Genomic DNA, 26,361 nt, shown 5'->3' on the forward strand with positions numbered 1-26,361 from the left:
ATGGACAGAGGAGCCTGGCAGGCTACAGTCCATGGGATTCTCCAGGCAAGAATACTGGAGTGGGTTGCCATTTCCTTCTCCTGGGTTTAAAGCCTGGTCTCTGTCATGTTTATTAGGCAAAAGTCTTAATCTCTTGGGACCTCAGCTTCTTCTTCTCCAAGATAACCCCCTATGCTCACCTCACTGAACTTCTGAGGGATGACCTGGGATAAGTGCAAAGTGCCCAGCAGGAAGCCAGGCATATGATGCCAGCACGTGAGCACTGTGGAGGGGGGTCCTTGCCTCTTTCTTTCTCCCTTTTCCTTCCTGTTCCCTTGTTGGTCAGTTCTTCGTATTTATAACACACTCAATTCCAAATACCCACAGACCAGAACCTTATCTTTGTTCTCATCAACTATCTAACAATATTCAATCATATGTCATTAAGTTCTGCTCTCTTAAAGATCTTTAGGGAATTCCCTGGCTGTCCAGTGGTTAGGACTCTGAGCTTCTACTTCAGGGGGAACGGGTTATCCCTTGTTGGGAAACTAAGATCCCAAAAGTTGCATGGCATGGACCAAAAAAAACAAAAAATCTTTATTTCATTCTGACTTGGTATTTGACTTTTCTGATCATCAATAATCATTAAGAATTGTATATCCTTTGCTCTAAGTATTTTCCCCATGGCACAATTATCTGTCTGTGAAGGATTAGGGTGACTTGCCAGATACCACAGACTAAATGAGGCATTCTGAATCTTTCGAAGCATCTGCCCAGGAAATACGATTGTAATTTAGCACACGACTATTTCTGCTTTCTCCTGCAGACTAGTGTTACTCCATGAGATCAAATTTTCCCCTGTTTTGGGAATCATATATGATTAGGGGGGTTTACAGAATGGGGTTGAGATACTGTGTCAGGGAGAGTTTATGAAATTAGATCTTCTATTTAGTAAAGAAGGATTTTGTTATCTGAACAGTCTACTGAGAAATGGAGAAGCAAAAAAATTGCAAAGGGGACACTGCGAGTAATTTTACCTTTTGATATTACTCAAAAGCTCACAAAGTACTGGCATTCCAAAACATAGAAAGACATTATTTTTAAAAATGAAGATATTTTATTTCAATGCATATTTAAATTATAAACAATTAAGATGTGCTTTGATCCAAATTTACAACGTCAACTATGCATTCCTCTGTTTGGCTCGATTTGTTTAGACACCGCAAAACTTAAGATTTTCAGCTATTGAAATTGGAATAGTAGGAATTTTTCTATACTGGGAATAAAAGCATCATTACGAATTATGGGAAAGATGAGTCTGAGGCTGAAATGAGAATGGAATAAACTGAAATCTTTAATAAAGGAGAACTGACTGCATTGAAATTCTTTCTTCCTTTAGGAACTCAGAAATGAAGTTGTCTTTGGAAAACTAACTCCTCAACACAGCGGATGTGATTAGGAACCAGTGGCAGACATTGTCTGTCGGTTGCTACCTGGCATTCTTTTGCCCACCTGCTCTTCCTACAGGAATCCTGATTTATCCTGTGGCCTCTCTGCACTGCTAGTGCTCAGGGCACAGGCCTCACCTCTAGATCCAGCGGGTAGGATATGATTGGTCTAAGTAATTCTTTTTTTTCTTCCTTTATTTTTTCTTAGGATCTTAGTTCCCCAACCAGCTATCGAACCCAGGCTCCCTGCAGTGGGAGCATGGAGTCTTACAACTGGACCACCAGGGAAGTCCTGGTGTAAGCCATTCTTGGTAGGTTTTTCCCCCTGCCAGTGATCAGTGTGAGCGCAGGCATGTGAGACACCAGGAGAAATCTCCAGGAAGTTCTGGGATAGATTTTATCACTTATAAGGAGTGTCAACTGAAAAAAAAAATTTCACAAAATTGGAGAATTATGTTTTATTTGCAGACTTTCTGAGGACTTCAAGTCCGGGAGGCAACCTCTCAGATAGCTCTGAAGAGGTAAGGAGACAGGATATATAGTTTTGTGACAAAGATAAGGTAGTCAGAACATTAAAAGATTACCAATAATTAAAGAAAACCAGACATCTCAAGTTAATGACTAGTGCTTTTCTATGTATGGAAAGATGCAAGAATCTGGGCTTACTGTAATCATTCCTTTGATATGCACCCTAGCTATCCAGGGTTGGTATCATGTTTTTTCCCATCCTGAGTCCCCTCATGGTACACTGCTGGGGGTGGCTATAGTCACTAAGGGCTTGACAGCAGGCAATCCATTTGTCTCCATCCTGAGTTCCCAACATCCTATATATGGCAGCTGACATTTTTTATTCATGAGAAACACAGCCTCTTTGGGGACACTGGCTACTGGGCTTTGATGTGATCACTGGAGTAGCAGCAACCATTTTGTCACTATGAGGTTGAATGTCACCAGCCTGAGGTGACAACAGTGTTGTCAGAGACAGAGCCAATAGATTGTTGACAGGAGATGCCAGAGCACCATCACTGTGTTGGGAATCTCTTTTCCTTTAAATGTGTTTTTATGTGAAATAATGCCATATTCCACCAGATCTAGTATACCATATACTGAATGCCACAGCATAATATATTATGTATAAAGAAAAAAGTGAAGGAAACTAAAACCAAATTGATTTTTATCACTTATTTTACATTGAAAGAGCTCTTTTATTCTTTACTAGACATGCATTTTATTATGTTATTTTCAGCAGTTATATTACAGTGGACCCTTGATCAACATGGTTTTAACTATACAAGTTCATACACAGGCAAATTTTTTTCACTAAATATTTACTGCAGTACCACATGACCGGTGGTTGATTAAATCCACAAGTATAAAATGTTCAATGAGGAGGGTGGACAGGGAAATCATAAAAGAATTTACAACTGCAGGGAGGGTTGATGCCCCACCCCCCACATTGTTCAAGGGTCAACTGTACTTCATTAATTTTATGAACTACATTAATACAATATGTATATTCTATTAATTTTACTGTAATAAATTTATACTACTCTCATATATACCTAAGAGTCTTCCCAGGTGGCACTAGTGGTAAAGAACCTGCCTGCCAATGCAGGATCCATAATAGACTCGGGTTCAATCCTTGGGTCAGGAATATCCCCGTATTCTTGCCTGGGAAATCCCATGGACAGAGGAGCCTGGCAGACTACAGTCCATGGGGTTGCAAAGAGTCAGACACAACTGAAGCAACTTAGCGTGCGTGCGTGCACACACACACACACACACACACACACACAATGTCAACAGATGAAGGTATTCCTAACATTTTCCCATAGTTAACATCTGAGTCTTTAACGTTTTACTCAGAATGTTATCTCTGTGACATCAAGAGCTTGGGAATCACAGCAATAAGGTGCTGGCTCTTAGGCTGGCTCTGCAGTCACTTCGACTAGCCTCCTTTTGACTTCCGCTTTGGGAATGCTGTGAACACCTCAGATTCACCCCCACTCCCTCCCGTCTCAAACTGTGCTCTCCCACAGTGTCTGCATTTTCTTCCAAACTTTGCTTTTGCTTAGGTTGCTGAGTTGTTTTCAGTTTCTAGCTATTACGAATCAAAGTTCTATAAACATCTGTGTACAAGTTTTTGCCCACTTTTATCCTCTTTATGTAGTTAACCGTCTTCTGTTACTTAGCAATTCTTAATAATAAATTGTCTCTGATAAAGTAAGGATGATTTCTGCCTCCTCAATGGATCTTGTTTGAGACAGCTGTTATGAATCCTTTTTCATTCATTTTGCAGGGTACTTGGTAAGAGCTTAGTACCTGGGAATACTTCACATCTAGAAGACTTTCTTGTACACTTTCTTCTGGAATTTCTTATTTCCAGATCTGGACATCCTGGTCCAATTCTTTTATTATTTTGTTTTCCTTTCCTATTGTCTATTTCTTACTTTTGGTTCTGTTTTTCTAGGAGATTTTTTTCTATTTTATCTTCCAACTCTTCCATGGAGTTTTTCATTTTTCCTATCATATTTTTTTCTAAAATTTCTTCTTAGTTTTCCAAATGTTTCTTTTTTATTGTGTGATGCTCTTGTTTTGTGGCTATAATAACTTTCTTACCCTTCCAAGGATATCACTGAGGAGTATTTTATCTTTTCTTTGTTTACTGTAGTCATTTTTTCCAAAATTACATTTCCTGTATGTTTTTGTTGTTGACTTGTTCTGGCTTTCCTCAAAATACTGATAGGAGCTTCCCAGATGGCTCAGTGGCTCCACCAGCCAATGCTGGGGCTTCAGGAGACTTGGGTTCAATCCCTGGGTCAGGAAGATCCCCTGGAGAAGGAAATGGCAACTCACTCCAGAATTCCTGCCTGGAAAATCCCACTAGTGGGCTATACAGTCCATGGGGTCACAAAGAGTCAGACTCTACTGAGCCACTGAGCACAAACACAAAAGCCTGATAACTCTTCACTGTTCACATCTATTTAGGAGTAGAGTGCTAGGAAGCTGCGTGGAGGTTCTGGGCCTTTGAGCAGGAATTATCCAGTGAGGATCTCTGTTGGGTGATCTGCTGAAGCTCTTTGGTTGGAGGATCCTATTAACATCTTAAGATTTCTTGGCTGGTGAAACATCTTCCAGCTTTCTCCCTGGAGGGTATAAACCTCACTGCCTGAAGCTTTCCATGAGCCACTGGGAAGTCAGAATGAGTCGCGCAGTTCAGTATTTGGATTTTGATTTACTTCCTTGCCATCTTTAGCTCTGAGTTCCTTTGTCCCCAGTGACCTGGGGTCCGGAGTCCATTGAATCCTTAGTCTGCCCCTCCAGAGACCAAACTTCCAGTCCTCTCCTGAGGGGTGAGGGAAAGCTGTTGCTGGTTGTGCAGAGGAAAGGAGGTTGTGAGTAGAGGATGAAGAAGGGGGTTCTAACCACATCTTAAACGGGATATCAACCATCACTCCTGTTGACAGGTCCTTTCTCACTTTCTTCAAAGTACCTGTTTCTCCCTGTTCCTGAATTGCCCCTGCTTTGAGGTTCTGGGGTACAAATCTGATTACTTCCTGACTTCTCTACCACTAGCTTAAAATTCAGCTTTTTCAGGACTGTTAAGCCAGCTACCGCTAAGTCATCTTTGTAGCATGCAAAATTGTTGCCTTCATCTCCATTCCCTGTCTCTCTGTCTTTGTGGGTTTATGCTTTAGAAAAACCCCGTAATTGTTATTTTAGCAGCGTTGCCAGAGGGAGGAAAGATATATAATAGGACTTTAACTAGAAGCTGTGCTTTGTGTATCCTTAAGATGTTTAAAATGCTGTCCAGAACCTGACATATTATATATATCATTTTAATTTAAATACATAGGCTAATGCAAATGATTAAGTTTGCACTAGCAAACTTAGTCAATGTTTAAACTCAGGAATATGTATTAAGTGTATAATGATTTTAAGATGTTTAAATGTTTAAAAGAGTTTGACTATCTACATTTTTAAGTTTACTTCATTATAAACATGTGGCTTCAGTTCAGTTCAGTTCAGTTCAGTCGCTCAGTCGTGTTGGATTCTTTGTGACCCCATGAATCGCGGCACGCCAGGCCTCCCTGTCCATCACCAACTCCCGGAGTTCACTCAGACTCACGTCCATCAAGTCAGTGATGCCATCCAGCCATCTCATCCTCTGTCGTCCCCTTCTCCTCCTGCCCCCAATCCCTCCCAGCATCAGAGTCTTTTCCAATGACTCAACTCTTCGCATGAGGTGGCCAAAGTGTGGCCAAACATGTGGCTTAATTTTGTTAAATTTGTAACTATCTCTTTAGATTTCAGAAGTGCTTGAGAAAACCATACTTGATATAGATTGACATTCTTAAGAGGATTTAATCGAGTTTGTCAGTGTTAGAGTAAGTCCCCTACATATGAAAGCGTTCCCTTCCAAGAGCACATTCGTAAGTCCAGTTTGTTTGTAAGTTTAGCAAAGTAAGCCTAGGTACCACCTAACACAATCAAATGTATAATACTTGTACTGTAACAGGTTTATAGTACTTTTCACACAAATAATACATAGAAAACAAACAAACACAAACAGTAAACAAAACGATTTTAATTTTACAGTACAATACTTTGAGAAGTACCGTAGGACAGTACAACAGCCAGCATACATTACCACTCTGTTATGCTTGCTTCTGGACACCCTGGACTTAAAGATACAGCACTACTGTACTCTATACAGTACTGTATTAAAGTACAAAAGACAACCACGTGTAGAGGATGAGTGCCCATGACAGTGCATATCCCAGACACATGACCTAACTTACGTGATTAGATGTAGGAAGTCCACAAATGAACTTGAAGGTTCATATGTAGGGGGCACACTGTATTTAAATTTAAGAGAATTTAACGTGTTAGATTTATAAGTTTTGTGACTTTAATTTATCATCTCTAGGTAATTTGATTAAGTTTGTAAACAGCGCTTAAATGTTTAAGGGATTCAGTCAGTTCCGTTCAGTCGCTCAGTTGTGTCAGATTCTTTGCGACCCCATGAATCGCACCACGCCAGGCCTCCCTGTCCATCACCAACTCCCAGAGTTCACTCAGACTCATGTCCATCGAGTCAGTGATGCCATCCAGCCGTCTTATCCTCTGCATCCCCTTCTCCTCCTGCCCCCAATTCCTCCCAGCATCAGGGTCTTTTCCAATGAGTCAACTCTTCGCATGAAGTGTCCAAAGTACTGGACTTTCAGCTTTAGTATCAGTCCTTCCAATGAACACCCAGGACTGATCTCCTTTAGAATGGACTGGTTGGACCTCCTTGCAGTCCAAGGGACTCTCAAGAGTCTTCTCCAACACCACAGTTCAAAAGCATCAATTCTTCGGTGCTCAGCTTTCTTCACAGTCCAACTCTCACATCCATACATGACTACTGGAAAAACCATAGCCTTGACTAGACGGACCTTTGTTGGCAAAGTAATGTCTCTGCTTTTGAATATGCTATCTAGGTTGGTCATAACTTTCCTTCCAAGGAGTAAGCGTCTTTTAATTTCATGGCTGCAGGATTACAACTTGTTAAATGTATAAGCAAATTAAACATTACTCAAAGTACAATGAAAATGAGTGTTTTTAATTTTTACACAAAAGTACTTGGTTTATAACTGAATTTACTAGGTTGCAAGTGGTATTTGAGGGTTTAAAGAAAAATAGTTTTTTAACTTCTAAGTTTAATTGCATATTTGCGATAATTGAATATTGTGATAAATACATAATTATAATAAATTTAAAATGTTTTAAGTAAATTATAAATAATTACAAATAATTCTAAAATAATGTTTCTTAAATCAGATTTAAATGATTGATTTAGGAGTTTGGGAACTTTTGGGTGGCCACTTGAAAAAAGAAAATTGATTTATACGTTTGAATACATAAATACAAAAAACTTGTGCATGGCAAAGTCTCCAAAGACCTGTATGGAAATGTTTAAAGTAGCTTTGTTCATAATGCCTTCAAATTGGGAAAAACAAAATATCTATCAACTGGTAAATAGATAAATACATCAATATGATAAAAAATATTAATCAGCAATAAACAGAACTGCTCTTACATGCAAAAATATGGTTGAATCTCAAAAGCATTATGCTAAGAGGAAGGAGCAAGATTTAAAAAAGAACTATATATATTGTATGATTCTATTTAGAGCATGTTGAAAAAGGTAAAACAGAAATCAGGTCAGTGGTACCAGGGGATGAGGGAGGGAAAGGGGACTGACTGCAAAGCGACATGGGTAAACTTTTGGGGTTGGTGAAAATATTTTATATCTTTATTATGGTGTTGGTTATACATTTATCAAATGTATGAAATCGAAAAAGGATAAATTTTATTTTACTAAAAGAATAGCAAGAAGCCTGATTCAGGGTTTCCCTGGTGGCTCAGTGGTGAGGAATCTGCCTCCCAATGAAGGAGACATGGGTTCAGTCCCTGGTCCAGGAAGATCCCACATGCTGAGAAGCAACTAAGCCTGTGTGCCACAATCATTGAGCCTTTGCTCTAGAGCCCGGGAACCACAACTACTGAGCAGCAACTGCAGAGTAGCTGCCACCAGCCACAACTAGAGAAAAGCCTGCACAGCAAGGAAGACCTAGCACAGCCAAAAATAAGTAAAATTATTTTTTAAAAACAAACCTGATTAAAAAAAAAGGGCAAACAAAGACAAAAGAAAAGTGATAAACTGGGGAAAACATTCATAATGAATATTACAACAAAGGGTTAATCTCCCTAAAGAGGTTGTAGAAATAGAGAAATGACCAACAATGACCAAAAATAATAATTTTTAAAATGAGCCAAAAAAAAAAAAAGGAGAAAAACAAAGTTCACAGGAAAAAAATTCACAAGGCTTATAAACATGAAAAGATGCTCAATTTCACATAGAAGAATAGAAAAGGACACTAAAATCATGCCAAGCTATGTATTTTCTGTTCCTCATCTATCCAGACTGACAAAATCCTAAGGACTGAAAGCGCACTCTGTTAGCAAGGCTGTGTAGAAACAGGTAATCTCATAATTATGGTACAAAAGCTAGGAAGGGAAATTTGGGACCCCAGGGACTATAACCCACCAGGTTCCTTTATTGATGGGATGGATGTCCCAGGCAAGAATACTGTAATGGATTGCCATTTCCTCCTCCAGGGGATCTTCCTGACCAAAGGATTGAACCCACATCTCCTGCATTGACAGGTGGATTCAAAAATTAGAAGCAACCTGCGTTGGGCAAAAGGAGACTGGTTGTGAAAAAAGTTTTGACACAATCACACAAAAGAGTAGGTGAGGTAACACTAGTGATTCCCCACTAGAATACTAGGTCCATGAGGCTGGGAGTCTTTGTCTGTTTGGCTCATTGCTATTATCTTAAGATCTAGATGTGCGTCAGTAATACAGTAGGAAGTAAAAATGAAATTGCTGAATCAATGAATTGCCTGATCATATTGTGTTTTTACTTTCCCTCATGGCTTATCTTTTTCTTATCAATTCATAAAAGGTCTTTTTATATTCATGGTTATAATTTTTTATTTGACGAGGGTGTCAGCTGACATTGTTTATGCTGTATATACCATTTCAGAAATGTAACATTTTTTTTCTTTTTCCCCACTGTACTGTGTGGCAAGTAGGATCTTCTCTCCCCAAACAAGTATCGAACTTGTGCCCCCTGCAATGGAAGCACAAAGTCTTAACTGCTGAAACTGCCAGGAAAGCCCCCAACAATTTTGTCTAAAACTTATATCTTGAAATCTTTTCCCTTTTGGCTTTTCTGAGCTTCCCTGGTAGCTCAACTGGTAAAGAATCTGCCTGCAATACAGGAGACCCCAGTTCAATTCCTGGGTCGGGAAGATCTGCTTGAGAAGGGAGAGGTTACCCACTCCAGTATTCTTGGGCTTCCCTGGTGGCTCAGACAGTAAAGAATCTGTCTGCGATATGAGAGACCTGGGTTCGATGCCTGAGTTGGGAAGATCCCCTGGAGAAGGGAAAGGCTACTCATTCCAGTATTCTTGCCTGGACAATCCCCATGGACATCAGAGCCTGAAGGGCTACAGTCCATGGGGTCACAAAGAGTTGGACATGACTGAGCAACTAAGCACAGCACAGCTTAGTATGAAAGCCTAAGGATACTCATATATTTTCATAAACTACCATTCTAATATTTAATATCAATATAATTCATTGCAATAATAAAGAGAAAACATCCTAGGGTTAGCATAATCAATGCCCCAAATTGCTGACAAAATTCAGTGAATATAAATCCTAAGTAAAATACTGATAGAATGAAACTACCTAAATATGATAAAATTTATTTATACACACACACTCACATATACACAAACCCATAAACCTGGTCAACCTCATGGTGGTTGTTTAGTCGCTAAGTCATGTCCGACTCTTGCGACTCCATGGACTATAGCCTGCCAGGCTCTTCTGCCCCTGGGAGTCTCCAGGCAAAAATACCAGAGTGGGTTACCATTTCCTTCTCAAGGTAAACATCATATTGAATGGTAAAACATTGAAGCCCTGACATTTTTAAAATTAATGAATTTATTTATTTTTGGCTGCACAGGGTCCTTGTTGGTACACAGGGGCTTTCTCTAGAGTTGCAGCAAACGGGGGCTACCCTTCATTGAGGTCATGGGCTTCTCATTGTGGTGGCTTCTCTTGTCGTGGAGCATGGGCTGTAGCGCACACAGGCTTCAGTATTTGTGCCGAATGGATTTAACTGCTCCCTTCCATGTGGAATCTTCCTGGACCAGGGATCAAACCCATGTTCCCAGGACAGGTAGGTGGATTCTTATCCACTGTACCAACCAGGGAAATCCACTGAAGTCTTGACATTTAAATCAGGAAAAGGCCACTTTTATTCAACAATATTTTTGGTTTTCAGGACTTCCTGGTGGCACAGGGGATAAGAATCTTGCCTGCCAATGCAGGGGACACAGGCTCAATCCCTGGTCCGGGAAGATTCCACATGCTCTGCAGTATCGGCCAGTGTCAATTACCAAGCCTGAGAGCCTAGAGCCTGTACTCCATAACAAGAGAAGCCACGGGAATGAGAAGCCCACACACCAAAACAAAGAGTAGCCCCCGCTCACCTTAACTAGAGAAAGCCCACACAAAGCAACAAAACCCCAGCACAGCCAGGAAGACCTAGCGCAGAAAAAAAAAAACCCAAAAAACAGTACTTTTGGTTTTCTAGCTGTGCTATTCTCAGTTGCTTCAGTCGTGTCCGACTCTTTGCGACCCTATGGACTCTAGCCTGCTAGGCTCAATGTCCATGGAATTCTCCAGGCAAGAACACTGGAGTGGGTTGCCATTTCCTCCTTCAGGGGATATTCCTGACCCAGGGATTGAACCCTGGTCTCCGGCATTGCAGGCAGATTCTTTATTGTCTGAGCCACCAGGGAAGCCCAATATTTATTTATAATTGCCAGAGTATAATATAAGGCAATTATAAATAAATAGTATAGTATTTCTATGTAATAAATAAATTTACTGGTAGAATAGGATAAAGTTCAGAAGTATCATCAGATGTAAATGGGAAACTAATATATGGTGAAGGTATTATTTCAACTTGGGAAGGAAAGGCTGCTTTAGTTAATAGTGTTGATATTTTAGGGCTTCACAGTTGGCTCAGTGGTAAAGAATCCACCTGCCAAGGCAGGAAACAGGGGACACAGGTTCTATTGCTAAGTTGGGAAGATCCCATGGAGGTGGGCATGGCAACCCACTCCAGTATTCTGCCCTGAAGAATCCCACGGACAGAGGGCAACAGTCCATAGGGTCACAAAGTGTCAGACATGACTCAGCAACTGAGTACACATGCATGTTGATATGATAAGGCGTCCACCTAAAAAAAAAGTTTAAACTCCTACCTCCAAATACATTCCAAAATAAAATCTAGATGGACTATTATGATAAGTGCATTACTTTAAAAATAATATTATTATTTTTACTTTATAAAATGGCACAGGAATGAGGGATAGCACCATACTAAGAATGGAAAAAAAAAAAAAAGAATGCTTAGACCTGCTTTAGTATCATCCTAATTCTCTGGCTGAAATCTTAGAATCAGAATTCTAGAGATGACTGACTAGAAACTATTATTTTGACTTAAAAATTCACTACAAAGGTGGTAGCTATTAGATTTGCTTCCTCTCTAGGTTCTTGAGATCGAGAAATGTAACCTGAAGCTCTTGTTGCATTGCCTGTGTGCTCAGTCATGTCCGACTCTTTGCAAACTTCTTTTTTTTTTTTTTTCTTTGCAAACTTCTGGACTGCCTCCAGCCAGGTTCCTCTGTCCATGGGAATACTGGAGTGGGTTGCCATCTCCTTCTTCAGGGGATTTTCCCAACCCAGGGATCAAACCCACAGGTCCTGTGTCTCCCGAATTGGCAGGTGAATTCTTTACCACTGTGCACCTGAGAAGCCCGATTTAAGCAATAGTCTTTATTAAAAAACATTATACTACAATAAATCATATTGGAGGACCTACAGAATTCATAATTACATCGTTTTCTCCTTACCATGTATCTTGACTTAGCCATTTACACCTCAGACACAATGTCATACCAGGCAGGTTTTTTCTTTTTTTATATATTTATGTATTTTTTTATTTGCTGTGTTGGGTCTTAGTTGTGGCACGTGAATCTTTTGTTGTGGCTTGAGGCGGCTTCTCTAGCTGTGGAGCACGGATTCCAGAGCACGTGGGCACAGTAGTTGCAGAACCCAGTCTTAGTTGCCCCACTCGTATGGGATCTTAGTTCCCTGACTAGGGATCGAACCCAGGTTCCCTGCATTGGAAGGCAGATTCTTAACCACTGGACCACCAGGGAAGTCCCTCAGCCGATTCCCTGAAAGCAAAACTTCTACAATATTTTGCAAAAGGAAAGAAAATAAGTAAGAAAACTACATATATTGATGATAAATTTTTTTTCCAATAGAAATCCAACATGAGTACTTATGATTCAGGGAGAGAAACAGTCATATAAGTAGTGAGAGGATAAAATATGGACATTATACCAAAGGAGATGGATGTCACTGAGTTCTTAAAGGTGAAGGCACAGATGGGGCTTCAAGCATATTGGAGCAGGTGTCCTGGACTCAGGGACATTCCAGCTGAAAACTTACTAGCGGATGGCCCTGGGTGGAGCTCATAATCTCTGTTTACCTGCTCTTGTTGTTCATGCCTCTGGGAAGCTTAACATGAACTGATATGCATACGTGCGCTTAGCAAAGTACCAGACACATTTTTATTTTCTTTACCTTTTGAATTATTACTGGAATCTGTTAACATGACAGGCTAAGAATACAGATGTAGTTTCCTAGGTTTAGAAAACGCATAGATCCACTCTTACAGCTCCAGTTAAAGAACTGGATGAAACCCACAATTTTCTAAGTCTGGAGATGGTGAGACCGTTCCCAAGTGTAGGAAGGCTGTGTGAGTCAAGGACACGCCAGTCAATTCTAACACACACTTTGCAGAGGCCTGACCCCAAAATACTAAGTGCGTCTGCCAGATGGGTGTGCTAGAAATCTCAAAGAACTCAAAGTGCTCTATGAACAGTAAGTTCAAACCAAGGAAAAAAAATAAAAGCTCTGAACTCAGATGCAAGTGAAGCCTTTTCTTTTCTATTTTTCCCTTTTACATTAGTGCAATATAATCTTCTGGAACAATGCCTGGAAAAAATAATACAATCTGGAACCCCCTCGCCAAAACCTTCCTGAATACCCTGAATACAGGCAGGAAAAGTGACTAAGCAGGTAGGAAGGTCCAAGTGTCCATGGCTGTACTCACTGAGCAAATTTCAGCATGTATCTGCCCCTAAGCCTGTAAGCTGCTTCTTTATAAAATTACTATTTACAGTTGGAAGATGCCTATGGTTTCACTTTGAGTACAAAATAGTAACTACTGGTAAAAAAAAAAAAAAACAGTTTTAAAAAAAGTCTTCCCCAAGTTGTTCAGGGTCTAGTTAGAAGTAGGTGTGCTCTGCACGTGCCTAATTCCCTGGCTGGGAAGGAGAGGACATCAGACTCAACTGGCCAAGAAGCTGACTGTGTATCTCTTGACTAGACAAACATTTGCCATTGGAAATGCAATTTCTCTCTCTCACACACACATTCACCATCAGAAATACAGTTTCTTGGACTTCCCTGGTGATCCAGTGGTTAAGACTCTGCACTTATGCCACACTCTGCAGGTGGCATAGGTTTGATCCCTGGTTGGGAAAGATCTCACATATCCTGTGGTGTGGCACCACCGCCCCCTGCCAAAAAAAAAAAAGAGAGAGAAAACAGTTTCTCAATCTCTCTCTCCCCTCTTTCTCTCCAGTGGGAGCCACTTCTTGTATTTCCTCGTTTCCTGTTGCTGTTCTCTTCAAATGCATCCTTGGGTAGAGCCCTACCACTCAGTAAGAGGCCCACCTCATAGATTTATTTCTGCGTCTTCTTTTTGGTTCTCTCCATATAATATTTTCCTCTTCCTTTGGCTTCCCTTCTTCTCGTTTGTAAAATGAACACCAGCTACTGAATATACTTGTATCTATGCCCTTCTCGGTGCTAGTAAAATAAAACAAAAAACACTTTTGTTTCTGTGAATTAAATATTTCCTAAAGAGAAAATATTAAAAAATAAAACAAATATCAAAATTGGAAATATTTTGTTGAAAGTTCCTTACCATCTGTTATGGGTTGAAATGTGTTTCCCCCCACACCCGCCCCCCGCCCCAATTTCCTATGTTGAAACCCTTAAACTCTCATTCTGACTATACTGGGGATAGGTTCTTCGAAGAGGTAAGGCTCAATGAGGTCATGAGGGTGGGGCCCTAATCCAGTAAGACTTATGTTCTCCTCAGGAGAGGAAGAGACACCAGGGAGGCACAGGTTCAGAAGAAGGGCCGTGTGAGGACACAATGGAGGGTGGCTGTCTGCAAGCCAAGGAGAGAAGCCTCAGAAGACGCCAGACTTGCCAACACCTGGATCTTGGACTTCTAGCTTCCAAAACTATGTGAAAACAAATTTCTGCTGTCAAAACCACCCAGTTTGTGGTATTTTATTATGGGCAGCGCTAGCAGACTAACACAGCTCCCAAAATGATCATGAGAAAATAGTAACAGGTCTCACTGAGGATACACTCTGCAGCACATGTAGGGTGCTGCAGGCTTTACTCCAGCCAGTCTTTACAACAACCCTAGAAGGTTAGCATCACTGTACATTTTATAGATGAATAAACTAAGACTCAAGGAAGTTTAGGAAAAACTTGCCCTAGCTCATTCAGTGGAATTTGAATCCAGGTCTATCTGACCCCAAAGCCTCTAAATCTGGTCAACCTGTTACCTGATTGAAATGATAAAAAGCCTCAACTCTTCAATGTCCATAATCACTGAGAGAAGCAGTGATATTTATAACCCTAACAGTGCTGATCCACAAATTAATATTTGCCATTAGATGGGTTGTTTTCATTTTGTTAAAATTAAAAAAATATATATTTTTATCAGAGTATAGTTGCTTTACAAAGTTATGCTTTCTGCCATACAGCAAAGTGAATCTCCCCTCTTTCTCAGGTTTTCTTCCCGTTTGGGTCAACACAGAGCATTGGGTAGAGTTCCCTGTGTACACAGTATGTCCTCATTAGATATCTATTTTATACACAGTAGTGTATACATGTCAATCCCAGTCTCCCAGTCCATCTCACCTCCACCTTTCCTCACCTTGGGTCGATATATTTTCCTCCTATGTCTGTGTCTCTATTTCTTTGCAAATTGGTTCATGTGTACGATTTTTCTAGATTCCACATATATGCGTTAATATATGGTATTTGTTTTTCTCTTACTTCATTGTGACAGTTTCTAGGTCCATCCACATCTTTACAAATGGCACAATTTCATTCCATTTTATGGTTGAGTAATATTCCATCTACTTCTGCTTGATGACTACGCTAAAGCCTTTATGTGGATCACAACACACTGTGAAAGATTCTGAAAGAGATGGGAGTACCAGACCACCTTACCTGCCTCCTGAGAAACCTGTATGCAGGTCAAGAAGCAACAGCTAGAACCAGACCTGGAACAATGGACTGGTTCCAAACTGGGGAAGGGGTAAGTCAAGGCTGTATATTGTCACCCTGCTTATTTAACTTCTATGCATAGTACATCATGTGAAATGCCAGGCTGGATAAAGCACAAGCTGGAATCAAGATTGCCAGGAGAAATATCAATAACATCAGATGTGCAGATGACACCACCCTTATGGTAGAAAGTGAAGAGGAACTAGAGAGTGTCTTGATGAAGGTGAAAGAGAAGAGTAAAAAAGCTGGCTTAAAACCAAACATTCACAAAATAAGGATCATGGCATCTGGTCTCATCACTTCATGGCAAATAGATGGGGGAAAAGTGGAAACAGTGACAGATTTTATTTTCTTGGGCTCCAAAATCACTGTGGATGGTGACTGCAGCCATGAAATTAAAAAACGCTTGCTCCTTGAAAGAAAAGCAATGACAAACCTAGACAGTGTATATAAAAGCAGAAACATCACTTTGCTGCAAAGGTCTGTACAGTCAAACCTATGATTTTCCCAGTAGCCATGTACAGAGATGAAAGTTGGACCATAAAGAAGGTTGAGCGCCGAAGAATTAATGCTTTTGAACTGTGGTGCTGGAGAAGACTTTTGAGAGTCCCTTGGATAGCAAGATCAAACCAGTTAATCCTGAAGGAAATCAACCCTGAATACACATTGGAAGGACTGATGCTGAAGCTGAAGCTCCAATATTTTGGCCATCTGATGCGAAGAGCTGACTCCTTGGAAAAGACCCTGATACTCAGAAAGATTAAGGGCAGGAGGAGAAGGGGATGACAGAGGATGAGATGGTTGGATGGCATCACCGACTCAATGGACATGAGTTTGAGCAAAGTCTGGGAGATAGTGAAGGACAGGGAAGCCTGGTGTGCTATAGTCCATGGGTTCACAAAGAGTCAGAAACGACTGATCAGCTGAACAACTTTTATCATATCGTGATAATCAGTAAAAGATCTTCTTTGTTCTCCACTCACATGACTTGCTGGATTAATCAATGTTCTCTGCTCTCTGCAAAACACTTAGCCCTTGATATATGATTAAACTTCCAGAGTGATTTGAATCAAATCTTCAAAGGGTTTGTAATGATGGTCACATATTCATTAGGTCAATATATTTATCAATCAAATAAATATTTACTGTGTCTCTGCTATTTGCAAAGCAGTGAACCAGGCAACTGTCTTATGCATGGGAGGAGGGTAGTGTAAAAAATGAAGACAGTCTTGTTCAAGATTATAATTGTAAGGGCCAGAATATGAACACAAAGTAATATAAAACTATTATCTGTGTTGCCTTGTCAAAGATGAATATACAGCTTTTGTTACTTAGACTCAATATTTTGTTATACTAATGTAGTAAATAGGACTCTCATTTCCTTAACATTCATGGGTGAGAAATAAAACTTTTTCTGTAAGTGAACATTATTTCATATTAGAGTAGATAATAAATGCACATGGCAAAATGAACAAGGTAAACAAAGAAAGCATCTTTCCCTGTCCCAGGGCCAAGAGAATGTGTTTCCTAAACCTAATCTCTTGTCTCTGCTTGAGGCTGAGTTCAAGTTTCAGAGGAGAGGTGAGTCCTCCATGCGGCTGATTATTTACAAGCCAGCAACAGGGGAGCTATCCCCATCCCATCTATTCTTGGGTTACCATGGCAACAGGTAAGGGTAGCTTCGGTCTTCTTCCAGTCCCCTTTTGGCAACACACCCCTCCCTCATTGGTAGACGCAGGAGGTGACCTCTGATCCCTGCACAGGGGCCAGGAAGCTCTGAGGTATGTCCACCATCACCTTCTCTTGCAGCAAGCTGGCAGTGGGAGACACCTGGACCTCTGAGCAGATTCTCTTATGCCTCACCTGGCAGGGCAGGGGAGGAGGAGGGTGGAGGTCAGCTCCTGGAGCCTCAATATACCTGGAGAGTCTGCTGGGTTTTTGACCTTCACCCCCAAGCCAGCTTGGAAGGAACTAGGCAAGGACTCTTCGTGTGGATCGGCAGCATCTGACTCCTCATCCCTCCTCTCTGCATCTCTACTCCCACCTACAATCTGGGAGGTTTCCTGGACTGGAGAATAGGGAGGCAGTTGCTCTGGGCATTCTAACCGATCTATTGTCTGCGCCAAAAACTTGTCTCCATTCCCCACCCAAAGTATGGGTTTTTGGAATAAACAATCTTGAATCTCAAAGCCTGGTCTTGGGGAACTCCCCGAAGGCTAGGAATGAAGCTGATTTAAGGGAGGAAAGTAGTTATTAAAGGAAAAGAAGATAAAATAATTCAAGGAAAAGTCCTCAATTAAACCTTAAGTTTTATCTGGCTTGCCTGCTGTCTGGTATGATAGCATCAACTTCCAAATATACAATTTAAAAGAAAGCAATGCCTAAATATATTTATGTGAGGTACAGAAATTAAAATAATTTATAACAAATGTTCTCTTGGGGAGAGAAAACATTTTCTCTTGAAGAGAAAAAAAAAAAAAAAGAAACATATCGTATTCAAAGAGTTCTTTTCCCAAGTTACATCCATGACCACAATGCAAGCCTGAGCGAGAGTTTGCACGTCAAAAATGGCACCCCACTCTAGTACTCTTGCCTGGAAAATCCCATGGATGGAGGAGCCTGGTAGGCTGCAGTCCATGGGGTCGCTAAGAGTCGGACATGACTGAGCGACTTCACTTTGACTTTTCACTTTCATGCATTGGAGAAGGAAATGGCAACCCACTCCAGTGTTCTTACCTGGAGAATCCCAGGGACAGGGGAGCCTGATGGGCTGCCGTCTATGGGGTCACACAGAGTTGGACACGACTGAAGCGACTTAGCATTCTTGAGCTCAAGTTTAACAGCTGGCCAAAGCATCCCAGACTCTTTCTGTTTAAACTAAATTGGAATCAAGCAAAATCAGCTGGGGCTTCCCTGGTGGCTCAGTGGTAAAGAACCCACCTGCCAATGCAGGAGATGTGGGTTCGATCCCTAACTCAGGAAGATTCCCTGGAGAAGAAAAAGGCAACCAACTCTAGCATTCTTGCCTGGGAAATCCCATGGACAGAGGAGCCTGGTGGACTACACTCCACGGGGTCGAAAAAGAACCTGACTCTGAGCTGACCAAACAATGACAACAAAATCATCTGACAAGCTATACAATCTAGATCTTTCCTGGTTTCCAGGCTCTGACTTCTGACCTCCGGTGGAACTCACTTTACCTCCACACCCCCTATCTGTCCTTCACACGCCTGCAGACTCAACTCTACATTTTTCACTTAGGCTGTGATTTTAATACAAGACTTTGTCCAAAAGCTCCCCAGTCCTAGGGCTCACAGTGGTTCCTGGAAGCCATGTGCCAAGAGTCACTTTTCCTTAGACAAAGTAACGTAAAACTTCCTCCTGTTGGCTGCCATCCATTGTGTCACCTGTTTTTCAGAGATTTTCAAACTGTTCTCTGTGTATTGTCTCAAACTCCGCATCCCATCTCTTTTTAACCTACAACACCTTAGCTCTGTAAGCAGATAGGGTGGCAGGGGCGTAGGGGCATGGGGGGACAGCAGGGGGGATGGGGGGGTCCCGGAGAAAGAGAACCAGGCACATTCTTTCCTTTTTCATCAGAACAAAAGCCACTGGGGCCTAAGCCATTTTGTGATCTAAGCCTGGCCAAAATGCTTGTCCTTGAACAGGGTCTTAGCAATGAATGATCTTAATCGAACAAAACAATGCAGAAACAAAGTGTTATCAGGCAAGAAAAGTAACAACAGCAAAGATAACATCTCAGTGGTAAAGACTCCCCCTTCTGTGTCAACCGTAAAGATTAGCCTGAGGCACTCAACAACCAGATCAACTGAGATGATGACGTTGACCTTTTCCAGCCCTGGTGACTTCAGTGAACTAAAGCTTAGACTCTGTCCACCGACCACCCAAGCCCCTTCATGAGTGTGCATGTACCCTTAGCTTAAAACTCAGCTTGCTTTGCTGTTCAAGGAGATGGTGCTTTGGGAAAAGTCCCCCATGTTCTCCTTACTCATTGCAAGTAATAATAAATCCTTCATTCTCCTGACCTTTGGCTTGGTTGTATATTTTGGCTCAACACCTACCAAGTGACAAACCCAGTTTTTCAGATAACAACTCCACAATGCTTCATGGGCACAGCTACTTCTTAAGTCAACAGTGATCCCTGCAGTGGTTTAATTGGGAAATATTTATTCATTCATTCTTTCATTCAAAAAAATTTATTAAGGGAATTCTGTGGCCGTCCAGGGGTTAGAAGTCCATCTGTGCTTTCACTGCTGAGGGCCCAGGTTCAATCCCTGGACAAGGAACTAAGATCTCAGAAGCCTGTGGCGTGGTCAAAAAAGAAAATTAAAACAAACAACAACAAACTTCTCCCCCACCCCAAAACTGTGTCAACCATGGGCCATCCCATACTTACTGTTGTAGGTGCTAGGGACACAGCAGTGTAGGAATTAATTAAAAATCCCTATATTCATGGAGTTGACACTCCAGTAGGGGCAGAGAGACTATGTAGATTTACTTATTTTTTTATTGTCCTTATTTCAGTGATATCCCCATCTCAATCTCACAAAAGCTTGGGAAAGTCTATACTTCTTCACACCAATTTGATCAGTCACTAAGTATCAATTCAACTTCTCTCTCTAACCCACCTCCTCTTTGTATTCCCACTATGTGCCTTAGTGTGGTCATGATGGAAACATTTATACCACAGAAACTGGCAACTGCTACACATCAGGGCTTTCTCCCTTGGAGAACCAGTTGAAAATCATTTACCAGACTATGGCAGATGAAGGAACCCTAAGTATTTTCCTCTTGGACAGGTCCAGGTGTTTTCTATACCCACCAACCCCTATTTCACCCTCCTGGAAGTCATCCTTCATACACCTGCTGCCAGGGTGCTCCTTCTGAAACATCAATGGGATTGTGTCAACTCTCCACCTAAAAGTCTTCCAGGGTTCCCCATCCCTTTCAAGGTACTGGCATTCTTGATCTGGTCCTACTTATCCGTCCCAGCCTATGCCTTGCTGCTGCTGCTGCTGCTGCTAAGTCGCTTCAGTCGTGTCCGACTCTGTGCGACCCCATAGACGGCCTCCTACCAGGCTCCTCTGTCCCTGGGATTCTCCAGGCAAGAACACTGGAGTGGGTTGCCATTTCCTTCTCCAATGCATGAAAGTGAAAAGTCAAAGTGAAGTCGCTCAGTCGTGTCCGACTCTTAGCGACCCCATGGACTGCAGCCTACCGGGCTCCTCCGTCCATGGGATCCTCCAGGCAAGAGCACTGGAGTGGGGTGCCATTGCTCTCTCCAGCCTATGCCTTATGTATGCCTTAATCTGTCTACAAACCAGCACCTGTATTTGTCTCTTTCTCCTCTCTGCTCTGGCTATTCCTTCTGCCTGGAATACTTAGCTAATTCCTGGGCATCTCATAAGACTGTTAAGGTGTCATATTTTGAGCTCCTGTTTCAAGGCCAGGCTGGTTAGATGCCTTTCCCACGTGCCTTCCCAGGGGACCCTATGCATAACTTGTGACAGCATGTAAGCCACTGCACTGAAACTGGTTCACCTCTTGTGGGGTGTCTGGTTAACCTGCTTGGGGCTGTGACCTTGGCTCCGATCCTAGAGAAGGCTCCCTGTAGTCCTATCTGTGGCCCTTTCCTCCTCTTTGTGGGTAGACTCTACACAGTCTTCCTGGGTGATCTCCTCCATCTCGAAGATTCGTTCCTTGGCTTCTTACCATCTATGTGTCAATGATTCACACTATATCTCCAGCCCTGACCTTGTGGCCTAAGGATCTCTACCTGGATATGCCACCAGTGCCTTCTCCTCCTGTCCCCTCTTCCTGATTCTCGCGTGGGAAATGGCATTACTAGGACTCGGCACACTCCAGCCAGCAGGCCAAATATGCCCACAGCTTGAGCTAAGAATGGTTTCTACATTTCAAAAAAGGAAAGAACAAAAAAGCATAAACACAAAGAAGAATATACAACAGGGACTGTATATGGCCAACAAAGCCTAAATATTTCCTATCTGGTACACTTTAGAGAAAAATTTTGCTGACCTTCAGGCATCACTGTTTGCCAAATGGGAATCAATATTAATAATACTACTAGCATTATTAATACTATGACTAGTATTAATAATTATGGTTAGCAAAATTGACTTAACCCTGTTGAGACACTAAGTGCTCTACACATTTCACTTTATTCTCTCAACTATGGAAAAGGAGGAATTCCTGCCCATGTTTCTCATCTAATTAGGACACATGCCCACACCACTGTCTACTGTACAAATTTCTCTCTTACTCCAAACAATAAGCAAACTCCAAAAATCAAAATCCAAACAATAACCGGGTCTTCAAAAACTTTTTATCCTCCTAAACATCTCCCTTACATTTGCTGGTTTATATTCTTTACAACTACATCTTCCAGTCTGTAAGATCCCAGAAAGCAAGGACAAGTGTTTTCTCTTTACTGCATGTTCAGCACCTGCCATTAAAGATAATTATATGAATGAGTGAAGAAACTTCATTCGTATGCCGGGTTTTCATGTTATAGTTGAGAAAAGTGAGATTCATGGGGTGGTTTTATTGGCTGAGGTTGCACAACAAGTTTTTTTTTTAAAAAACAAGATTCTAATTCAATTCTGACACCAAAGTTCATGTTATTTTAATTATACCATTTTGTCATCTTCTCCCCTTCCATCGGCTCTTTCCTCTTAGCCTTCACATGCTCAAACCTTTCCTTTCCAGTAACTACAACAATCCTTTGATCATGCTTTCCCTATCTTTATAAATAAATTTCTTGGAAAAAGCAACCATCTTCCTTGTCATTATTTCCTCTTTTTTCATTCTTATGCATCATGTTACTGAATCCATCTTGCAAATACTCGAATCCTGTCAACCTCCATATCTAAGGGCACACCAATCTTCATTTTACAGCTACTCCACCCCTCCCGCCAATCTGGAAGTACCGAGTTCCTATGCAATCTTTCCTAAACTGGAATGGCATAATGTGAAGAAGCAGCAATGACTTCGGGACACACTTTGTTAACGGATGCACAAAATAAATCGAGATCAAGCACAGATGCTCACAGACACAGTTCAAAGCTATGGTGACCGCTGCTGAGATGCTGAGTGTGGTTCCAGGGGAAGGAGCTTGGCAGCACGACTCTGGCTGCTCGGGGTGTGAGCTGCTTCTATAAAGGGCCACTGGAAAATGACGCCCTGCTTTATTTTTGCTTTTCGCTTTTTTTCATAAAAGTGAAAAACTTTGGATTTGTTTCAGTTAGTGAAAGCAGGTACTGATGTCTATCTTCCCGAAAAGCAAACTTTTGAAAAGCGGGGATACCTGTCCTTGCCTGGTTTCCTCCTCCTCCCAGAATAGTCCCCCTTTATCTACTGGAGAGTTTTATTCAGGGGGCATGGAGTCCACTGAATCCTGTTTATCTTTTGTTACTACCACTAGACTACAAAGCCATCTCCAAGTCTTAGTTGTTATTATAATTTTTTTAACCTGCCAAGTGCCCGTGGTGAAAGGCACAAAGTTGAAGTTGGTCAGTGCTTATTGAATAAATTAAAACATCAACTTATCAAGAAAGGTGAGAGATGGGACTCCTCTGGTGGTCCAGTAGCTAAAACTCTGAGCTTCACTGGTCAGGGAACTAGATCTCACATGCCACAGCTAAGACACGGTGCAGCCAAATACATAAATAAATAAAAATAAATATTAAAAAATTAAAAAAAGAAAGGTGAGAGATTTTTCCAATAGACTATATTGTTGAAAGCGACACGAAGTTTTCTAGGTATCAGAACTCATCAAATGTGTGATATAAACTACGTAAAACTATACTTTGAAAGATACAAACTTTTATTTATGTAAATAATATTGATATTTTAACTTCTATTTACAGAGTTGGATTAGTAAACATTTTAGATTTACTTTACATTAATTTACTTGTATTTAAACATATCTTTATACATATACTCATTATGCATTTATGTATTTCTTTTAAACATCAAAGAGAATGAACTAAAGATACCAAGCAATTTAATAGCTCAGAAATCCTTAGTATTATGGAATTATCACAAAAGCACTTTTCTGTGAATGAGCAGGCTATTTTCTGATAAGTAAAGCTTAGTATTTTAATCATATTTAATCACGTTGAATACATTTAAAAATTAAGACTATAATTCAGCCACATTTGATTTTACAGCAGGGCTTAAAAAGGGGCTAAATCATTGCTGCCTGCTGCTTTTCTTCTTTTTTGAAATGCTAAGTAAGGGCAGGTGCTGGGGAAATTGTGATAAAAGGGAGGGAGGAATTCTCATGCAGTGTTATTTAATAAATGGCCACAAAAGAGAAAAAGATATTAAACTTCACAAAAGGGCTGAACACTTTGCTGGCTGGGCTTCAGACTATTTCCAATCAAACTGGCAGGCAATCTCTTAAATTAAAGAAAGGAGGGTGACTTATTGCTGTAGAACTTTAGAACTGGGAAGTGCTGCCTTAAACAGGTCTACCAGGAAATAGATTACAAGTAGCCTTACTTCTTCAAAGTGCCCTACAATTTTATTTCCTTTTAACTGCTGTGAAGTGTATTAATGCATCTCATTTCTTTGTAAATACAGTAAGCTTTCTGTAAATAAAATAGGACTTCCCTGGTGGTACAGTGGATAAGAATCTGCGTGCCAATGCAGGGGACTCGGATCTGATCCCTGGTCTGGAAGGATCCCACATCCCGTGGAGCAACTAAGCCTGTGCGCCACAACTGCTGAGCCCGTGTGCTGCAGTTACTGAAGCCCGAGCGCCCTGGAGACCATGCTCTGCAAGGAGAGAAGCCACTGCAATGAGAAGCCCTCGCACAGCAACGAAGAATAGCACCCCGGCGCGCTGCAACTAGAGAAGAGCTTGCACAGCAACAAAAACCCAGCACAACCAAAATTAAATCCTAAAGGAAATCAGTCCTGAATATTCATTGGAAGGACTGATGCTGAAGCTGAAACTCCAATACTTTGGCCACCTGAAGCGAAGAACTGACTCATTGGAAAAGACCCTGATACTGGGAAAGACTGAAAGCAGGAGGGGAAGGGGATGACAGAGGGTGAGATGGTTGGACGGCATCACTGACTCGATGGTCATGAGTTTGAGCAAGCTCTGGGAGTGGTGATGGACAGGGAAGCCTGGCGTGCTGCAGTCCATGGGGTCGCAGAGTCGGACACGACTGAGTGACGGAACTGAACTGAATAGAATTACTTTCTTAAAAAAAGAAATGAAATGAAATAAAACATAAAAAGCAATAAATGCCCTGAGGTTGGAATGGGGAGGAAAGCTACACAGGATTACTGTAGTGGAGGAAGCCATTTATAAAAACCCAAAGTTTCAATGACAATAAGAAGTTCTTACATTGTGATGATTCAAGTTTACTCTGACATCATCTATATACTTCCTTTCCCCATCTCAACTCCTCACATCTACAAAAGTAAAATTAAAGAATGGAAATATATGCAACATTAAGGAGATCATCTACATTCCAGTTGTTTTTTCAGTAGAAAGTTGAAAAGCCTGCCAATTAGGATGTCTCCACCTACCATGGACTACCTAAAAAAGCTGAGTCAGTTTTCCTGGAGTGTGTTCTCATTTGTTTAGCTTTGAGCAACAGTGGCCACGCCTCTTCCTGAACAGTCAGCTGGCAAAACTCCTCACACTACTTTCTTAATGGTATTTTTTAAAGAGAACATTTGAAAACACTAAAAAGTCTTTACGGTTTTTGTAAGAATGATAAAGCTCATAGTATACAGTTCAAATATTTTAAAACATGGTGAGAAAGATAAAAAAAAATTTTAATCTCATTTCCAGGCATTAAAGAGTATTCTTGAGGGCTTTTCAGATGGCATTAGTGGTAAAGAATATTCTTACAGACATTCTTCAAACATTTCTCAGACTCTATATACATCTCTAGATTGATTGTGTGTGTTGAAAAACTTCTGGTTTGCACCACCCCACCCCCATACCACCAACCAGTTTTTGCTTATTATAAAAAACATTCTGATGAATCTTCATTTTATGGATCATTTCAAATTTGTGTGATTATCTCCCGAGATTCCCTGAGGTGGGATGCCAGAGAAAAGGACATACATACAATATCTGACTAAATATTGCTAGACTGCTTTGGGGAAGCATATAGGTCAGGATTAGGTTTAGCTGAATGTGACAGAAGACCCAAAGGTGGCTTACAGACAGTTTATATAAGGGAGGCGGCAGTGCATGACCCAAGGGACCAGGTATCTTCCATTTGGGGTATTCCATCACCTTACTTTGCCAACAAAGGTCCGTCTAGTCAAGGCTATGGTTTTTCCAGTGGTCATGTATGGATGTGAGAGCTGGACTGTGAAGAAAGTTGAGTGCTGAAGAATTGATGTTTTTGAACTGTGGTGTTGGAGAAGACTCTTGAGAGTCCCTTGGACTGCAAGGAGATCCAACCAGTCCATCCTAAAGGAGATCAGTCCAGGGTGTTCTTTGGAAGGACTGATGCTAAAGCTGAAACTCCAATACTTTGGCCACCTCATGCAAAGAGTTGACTCATTGGAAAAGACTCTGATGCTGGGAGGGATTGGGGGCAGGAGGAGAAGGGGACAACAGAGGATGAGATGGCTGGATGGCATCACCGACTCGATGGACATGAGTTTGGGTAAACTCCGGGAGTTGGTGATGGACAGGGAGGGCTGGCATGCTGCGATTCATGGGGTCACAAAGAGTCGGACACGACTGAGTGACTGATCATCTTTAGAACCTGACTTTTCTACATGGCACAGGATGGCTGCTCAGGTCCCAGTCATTGCATCTGTATTTCAGGTA

General features: G+C 41.3%; 1 protein-coding gene across 3 annotated transcripts in view; it reads right to left on the reverse strand.

The window, feature by feature from the left end:
- The window catches only part of FBXO36 (F-box protein 36), a 102,508-nt gene that overhangs the window by 49,222 nt on the left and 26,925 nt on the right, over positions 1-26,361 (reverse strand). For 2 of the 3 annotated variants that reach the window (XM_010837020.1, XM_010837022.1), the window contains exon 1: positions 18,246-18,470. The exons of the other annotated variant lie outside the window; for it this stretch is intronic. In XM_010837020.1, coding sequence (XP_010835322.1) covers positions 18,246-18,365 — 120 coding nt within the window. In that variant the 5' untranslated portion in view covers positions 18,366-18,470. Of the gene's footprint in view, positions 1-18,245; positions 18,471-26,361 lie in introns of those variants that run through there. 3 annotated transcript variants of the gene reach the window in all.

Source organism: Bison bison, unplaced genomic scaffold, assembly GCF_000754665.1.
Source record: "Bison bison bison isolate TAMUID 2011002044 unplaced genomic scaffold, Bison_UMD1.0 scf7180017864068, whole genome shotgun sequence".
Taxonomy (NCBI): Eukaryota; Metazoa; Chordata; class Mammalia; order Artiodactyla; family Bovidae; genus Bison; species Bison bison.